Source organism: Myotis lucifugus, unplaced genomic scaffold (assembly GCF_000147115.1).
Source record: "Myotis lucifugus unplaced genomic scaffold, Myoluc2.0 scaffold_822, whole genome shotgun sequence".
NCBI lineage: Eukaryota > Metazoa > Chordata > Mammalia > Chiroptera > Vespertilionidae > Myotis > Myotis lucifugus.
Genome location: NW_005871870.1, coordinates 200,659 through 207,588, shown reverse-complemented (window position 1 = coordinate 207,588; position 6,930 = coordinate 200,659). Strand labels below are relative to the sequence as shown.

At 59.8% G+C, this 6,930-nt stretch overlaps 1 protein-coding gene across 1 annotated transcript in view; it reads right to left on the bottom strand.

The window, feature by feature from the left end:
- Positions 1-6,930, bottom strand: part of LOC102440876 (kin of IRRE-like protein 3) — a gene marked incomplete at both ends in the record, with an annotated part of 83,648 nt that overhangs the window by 8,824 nt on the left and 67,894 nt on the right. The window contains 2 exon segments of the mRNA XM_023747251.1: positions 494-644; positions 5,939-6,096. Of these exon segments, the coding sequence (XP_023603019.1) occupies positions 494-644; positions 5,939-6,096 (309 nt within the window).

Here is a 6,930-nt window from a genome sequence, read left to right as displayed (position 1 = left end):
GGCCCAGGGTCTAGGGGTGTGTGAGATGTCTCTTCCGTTCCCAAAACCGGCGTCGAGCGTAGTAGACTGCGAGTAGTATACACAGATCCCCATTTTAAACTCATCACCTCATCAGAGCCGGGGGACTACGAGTTCTCTCTTTCCTCAACCGGAGGTGGTGGGTTCTTCCGTGCCCCACGCTGCAGTGTGGGGATTCCTCTTGCCTCAGGATGGGGTGTGTGACTACTCCGTGCCCAGGTCCGAGTGATAGGTTACTCTGTGCCCAGGGCTGGGGTATGGGACTCCCTCTGTGGCCAGGCCAGGGTGTGGGGGTTCCTCCGTGCCCAGACTGAGGTGTGGGGGTACCTCCGGGCCCACGCTGGGGTGTGGGGGTTCCTCTGTGCCCAGGCTGGGGTGTGGGGACTCCTCCAGGCCCAGGCCGGGGTGTAGGGTTCCTCCGTGCCCAGACTGAGGTGTGGGGGTACCTCCGGGCCCAGGCCGGGTCAGTACTCACGCTGGATGTCGATGGTGACCGAGGTCTCCTTCCCCGCGGGGATGGCTTTGTTGGTGGCTCGGCACACGATACTCTGTCCATTCTCCACGTCTCCGGGGGAGATGAACAGGGTGCTCACGATGCTCTCGCGCTTGCCGTCACGGAGCAGGGTCTGGGGGAGGGAGAGAAGGCCCATGTCATCCGGCTGGCATGGCCTGGCAGCTACAGGAAGAGGGAGCCCTGTGCTTGGAGGCGGGCAGCTCACGACCCCAGGGCACCGTCTCTGCACAGAGCTGGGGTCACCTGGGCTCCCCGGCCTGGCTGAGTGCTGGGCTGCAGAAGAAAAAGGAACTAGAAAGCGTCCTATCCTGAGTGAAAACCAGCCTGGACTGGCAGACCCCGGATGAGGAAGAAAACCAGGCTGCAGCTCCTGTGCAGGAATTCCCATTGGTCTGCCTTTTGTGTCCGGGGGCTCCGGGTCTGCAGGAAGCTCTGAGGCGTGTGCCACAGGCAGAGCTGTTGTCCCGCCACAGGGACATGGTCTGTAGAAGGGGATGTAGCTTGGGGCGTGGGGGAAAGGGCAGGCCTGGGTGGGGGCGTGGCAGAATCCATGGACACTGACTATCCAGTGGTTCTCAACCTTCCTAATGCCGCGACCCTTTAATACAGTTCCTCATGTTGTGGTGACCCCCCAACCATAAAATTATTTTCGTTGCTACTTCATAACGGTAATTTTGCTACTGTTATGAATCGTCATGTAAATATCTGAGATGCAGGATGTATTTTCAGGGGTCGCGACCCACAGGTTGAGAACTGCTGAAAACCCTTTCAGCTTTTCAAGTCATTCACTCCCTCACCTCATTAGAGCCCTGACCAAGCTATAGGCAGAACGGATGCCATGTCTTCCACGTGACAGGTGAGAAAACAGGCGAGACCGAGAAATGTACACTTCAAGGTGGAGGCGACACAAGTAAGAGGCTCCTGCAGCAGGTTAGGTGGTGTCCCCCCCGGGTTCATGTCCCCCTGGAACCTCAGAATGTGACCTTCATTGGAAGTAGGGTCTCCACAGATTAGCTAAGTAATTAGCAATTAGTTGAGACTCTGGATTTAGAAGGGGCCCTAAATCCAATGACTGGTGTCCTGACAAGATGGAGAGGCAGAGAGTCCGAGAAACAGAGGAGAGGGCCGTACGGAGAGGGAGGCAGAGACTGGAGTGATGCTGCCACAAGCCAAAGAGAGCTGGCAGCCACCTGGTGCTAGAAGAGTCGAGGGAGGGTTCTCCCTAAAGCAGGGGTGGGGAACCTTCTTTCTGCTAAGGGCCATTTGGATGTTTATGATGTCATTCGAGGGCCACACAACATTACCAGCTTCAAAATTCACCTGCTCCATGTGGTCAAACATTGAATTAACTCACCCCTCATGCCTTGGCAGGGCCAGACCAAAGGATTTCTCGGGCCTCACATGGCTCAAGGGCTGGGCCGGATGTTCCCCACCCCTGCCCTAAAGCCTTCGGAGGGAGCGAGGGCCCCGCCAGCACCCCGAGTGCCGACTCTGGGCCTCCAGCCTGTGAGACAATGAACTTCAGTTGTATTGAGCACTAGCTGTCGTCCCTTGTTAGGGCAGCCCTAGGAAACCAATACAAGTCCTGAGGCTTTTGGTCTCCCGTCTCCCATTAGCTTCCATGGGACCATGAGGCCATTCTGCAGCTGGGTCCGCCTCGCCCCTCCCCTGCACCCCCTTTCAGGGCCCTCCCCATCAGTTTGGAGCCCTGGGAGGGGAGCCCACCAGGGACCCGCTAGGTGGTGCGTGCTGGGACGGTATATGGGCAGGAGGGCCACTCCCAGGCGGGACTGGCCAGTCCTCGGACTCTGCTGATTCTGGGCAGGAGCTAACTCCCTCCAGGAAAGGGGTGGCGGGTGCAGTCTTATTTCACCGTGATTAGAGCCAGGGGATAGAACAAGAGTCTCCACTTCCTCAAACCTCCTTTAAACTAACCACGGCCTGGGCTCTAACCTCCCTGGGAGGAAGGGAGCGCTCATCAGCAGAAGTGAAAACCAAATTCAAAGTGAGCCAGGAACTGGGTGGGCAGGTCTGGGCTTTGCCCTTGAGAATGACCCTGAGCCATGACCCTCCCTCCCCAGCTCCCCGGGAGCTGGAAGAAGGTGAGTGTGATCTCCATGTGAAGGTGGGAACAGTTAGGACCACTGTGTAGCCTCCAAGGTCACAGGGCCAAGGTCACGCAGGCTGCCGGAGCCGCTCTCTGGGTCTGTCGGTCAGTGTGGTCCTGCTTAGCCGGGGCAAAGCCTGCGGCCTCCACACGGGGCCATGACCCGAGCCTCTGTCTAGGTCAGCTCATCCTGCGTGGACAAGGCCGGACTCTGAGATGCCAGAGAGATCCCTGGGGCGGGGCCGTCGTCCGCACTGTCTCCCGGATGCTGGAAAACTGCCTGGGCCTCGGCAGGTGCTGGTGGCTTGAGGCCTTCCCTGGGCCGCCATGGGGTGGTGGCCTTAGCGCTGGGCAGAGGGGTCCCCGGAGAGGGGCTGGGGGACAGGGATATGGTCAGTCCTTGCTAGCCATGGGGCAGTCCGGGCAGTGGGTGGGGAGCAGGCTGCAGGCCAGGAGCTGGATGGGGGCCCACAGAGGCACTTGCACAGAGAAGGCACAGAGGGTTGGCCTCCAGCCCAACCCCAGCGGAGGGCGCTGCCCCGCACCACAGCAGCCGGCTGGCTCGGGCTGGGCCGCAGACCTCCTGCGTCTATAAATATCCAAGCGATAATAAGAACAATTTCCTGGGTGGAAATAAGACCTGGGGTGGAGCGTGTCTGTGTATGTGTCTGTATGCATGTCTGTGTGCGTGTGTGTGTGTGTGCGAGTGTGTGTGTGTGTGTAGTGAAGGGGGGAGGGTGTCCATACTATGCCCCCCCTTTTCTATACCCCCCCATTGTGCTAACAAGGGGCATGGACATAAGCTGGACTCAGCTGGCCCCTCTGCTGATCGGCTCTTTACGGCTGAGGGGCCGGGCCAGCCGGTGCTGGTGGGAGGGAACCCGGCGGCCCGAGCTCCTAATGAGGCCCCAGGACTGCCTCCCGCCGCCTCCCCACCCAGGGTGCTCCTCTGCCTCCGAATGATGATTAATGACATATTTACTGTGTCCGGGCGTGTGCTTTTCTGGGAAATAAAAATTCTGGTTCAAGCTGTTTGTTCCACCTAATTAGAGAAAAGGGAGATGTGTTCATTAAACCAGGGCGAGCGGGGAAGGCAGGCTGGCGGCTCCCACAGGAGGCTCACCCCGGCTCCCAGCTCTCGGGGACCCCAGGCCCTGGACCCAGGGAAGGGCCAGGTCTGCAGGGATGTCCTGGGGGAGGAGGCCTAGAAAGGCCAGGGAGGCCTGGGAGCCCGCAGGGAGGAAAGGTAGCTTGGGGGAGGGGGTGTGGCCTGCCTGCTCCTGCCCAGCCTCCATCTCCCTCACCCTCCTTTGTCTCCGTCCCTCATTCCTTCCGAATCTCCTTATGTCTCATCTTTCTTTTCCTTCATTCCCCTCTGACAAAGCTCCCCTTTACTCAGATGCAAATGGAGCCTCTGGGCTCTGAGGCCTTGAAGGTCCCAGCCAGGCCGAGCATTCTACCATTGGCTGATTCTTGTCACAGCCCACGCGAACCTTCCCTCCCAGCTCCTTCTCTTCACTGAACTTGGCTCTGGGGACACGCTGGGGGCCCCAGCCCCCCACCTCCTATTTCAGAAACCTTCGTTAGTGTGCAGATCAGCTCATCCAGTGAATTATTAACGGCGAGTCTTCCGTTTCTGGGCCACCACTTCCAGGGCCTGGGGCAGGCAGCCCTCCCGCCGGCTTGGTGGCAGATGCATGCTGCCGGGTCCCAGCGCAGGCTGCCCCACGTGACCCTGATGGCAGCTCTTGCAGGTGCACTAGGACCAGCGCAGCGGTGTGTGCAGGTGTGTGCTGGGGTGGGCGTGCACCTGACCCACGCACAGGGGTGAGTGCGCCGAGCAGTAGCCTTCGTGGACGGGTTTCCAGCCCTCTCTGCATCCAAGGTTCTGTGAGGTCTGGGGCTCATCTCTAAAGCCTGCCTGCCCGGGCGCAGCTTCGTGTCTGTGCCCCATGCCCCACCCCTTGGCCTTCAGTTGGCACCCCAGGCCTCGTCCCCGCACCTGGGGGCCGGGCTGGCCAGGGACAGATGCGCCCTGGGTGCGGGTGTCCAGTGCAGGCGGCAGCCAAAGCCCCCCGGGGCCTCCGCTGGGCAGTGGAGAGCCAGGCTGAGCCCGAGAGATGGGAGGCCAGGAGATGCCTGGGGGTGGGGGTGGGGGTGGGGGTGGAGGGGACCCCATGTGAGGATGATGGAGGTTTTCAGGGAGTGCAGTGGGTGGGGACTCAACACCTGTGCTTAAGAGAGGCCTTGAGTGAGACCTAATTGCCTGGCAACCAGGCCTCCTCTCCTCTGTCTTTTTTTTTTTTTAACATCTCTCTGATTCCCCTCTTTACAGCTGCCTGGGGAATCCACTAGGGCCGCTTGAATGGGGATGGAAGGGAAGGTGGAGGCCTGCACAGTGCATTTGCGCAGACCCTGCCTTCTCAGGGACCTCACTCTGTGCCCTGGGGCCAGGAGTGACGCCCATCAAGAAGGCCAGGATGAGTGGTGGCTGCTGGGTAGAGACTCTAGGCCCTGATAGGCAGGTGGATGGAGGATGCTGGGGTGACAGGTGGGGAGAGAGTACCCAGAAGAGAGGCTGGTGGAGGGAGCGGGGCCCAGTGTGGGGGTTGTTATTCTGCAAGTGCTGTTAGCCCAGTGAGGCCCAGGGTCCCGGCAGCAGCCGGAGGGAGCAGAGGTGGGGCCAGAGGGCGAGGGGCGTCGAGGTAGGGACATACACGCCGTGCTAAGACCCCGCACCTCTCTAGGGTCCAGGCCTCGTCCCCGCACCTGGCAGCAGCTTGTGAAGTAGCAGGTGGAGCAGGGCCCTGGCTCCCCGGGGAGATTTCTCTCTGGACTCAGCCCATAGTGTCTCCCTTCTTCCTCAGCCTGTCCTGCCCCCCCGCCCCCGTTTTGTGTATGATTCTGGTGCCAGGCCCGAGCCCGGGTGTCCCGGAAGGGGACTCGCGGGGAGGCCTTGCGATCACTCCAATGTTGCTGCAGCCAGATGCCCACGGCGAGCCCAGGCGCTCACCCACACACCAGGCCAGGGGCTTGGAGGCAGTGGGGGTACACAAGGCCCCCCAGTCAGTGTGGGGGAGTCTCCTCCAAGAGACAGAACGCTCAGATGAACAGAGCCATAGGGTGAGAGAGAGAGTGATGTGCAGAGAGCGACAGAGACAGAGGGAGGACAAGAGCGACTGAAAGACAGAGAGAGAGAGTGCAGAGGTGGGGTGAGCTGGCCCCTCCCCGGGGAGCCCCCATCCCCCTGCCCTGCCCCCACCAGCCCTGCCCCCACCAGCGCTGCCCCCAGGCCTCACCTTGGAGTAGGTGGCCCCGTTGATGACCTCTCCCTTCCGCAGCCAGACGATGGTCGCGGCGGGCTTGGCGTTGTCTGCGTGGCAGGTGAGGTTGAGGGGGTCCCCTGCCCGCAGGCTGATCACGGGCCCCCCCAGGATGACGGGGTCATCGGGTGGCACTGTGGGCAGAGGAGGAGGGAGGTCAGGCTGAGGGCAGCCGCAGAGCTGGCGGGCTTTATGGAGCTGATGACAAACAGTAATTACCACACTTTAATAACCGTTAATCCCCGAGTATTGTCACTGTAATAACAGCAGTAATCCCGCACGCTCACGGCCTGTTTATTGGCAGAGGCTGTTCCCAGCAGCGTCTCATCCTCTGCTCGCGAGGAGCCTGCGAGGGGACAGGGCAGCCCTGAACCTGGTCGCAGAGCGAGGAGCAGAGCTCTGATGCCCAGACAGTATCTGTAGTCTCTTCCTATTTATCAACTTCTCCTCCTCCTCCTTCTCTCCTTCCTCCTCTTTCTCCATCTCCTCTTCCTCCTCCTGCTCCTGCTCCTCCTCCTCCTTCTTTACAAAAAGCTATTTTTTAAACAAGGTTATTTTTAAATATATTTTATCAATTTTTTTTGTTTTTTACAGAGAGGAAGGGAGAGAGATAGAGAGTTAGAAACATCGATAAGAGAGAAACATCGATCAGCTGCCTCCTGCACACCCCCTACTGGGGATGTGCCCGAAACCAAGGTACATGCCCTTGACCGGAATCGAACCTGGGACCTTTCAGTCCGCAGGCCGGCGCTCTATCCACTGAGCCAAACCGGTTACGACTAAATAAGGTGTTTTTTTTGATTGCAGAGAGAGGGAGAGATAGAAACTTCGATGACAGAGAAACATCATCCCTACCCACACGCCCCCTACTGGGGACCGAGCCGGCAACCCGGGCATGTGCCCTGACTGGGAACTGGACCGTGACCCCCTGGTTCATGGGTCAGCACTCAACCACTGAGCCACACCAG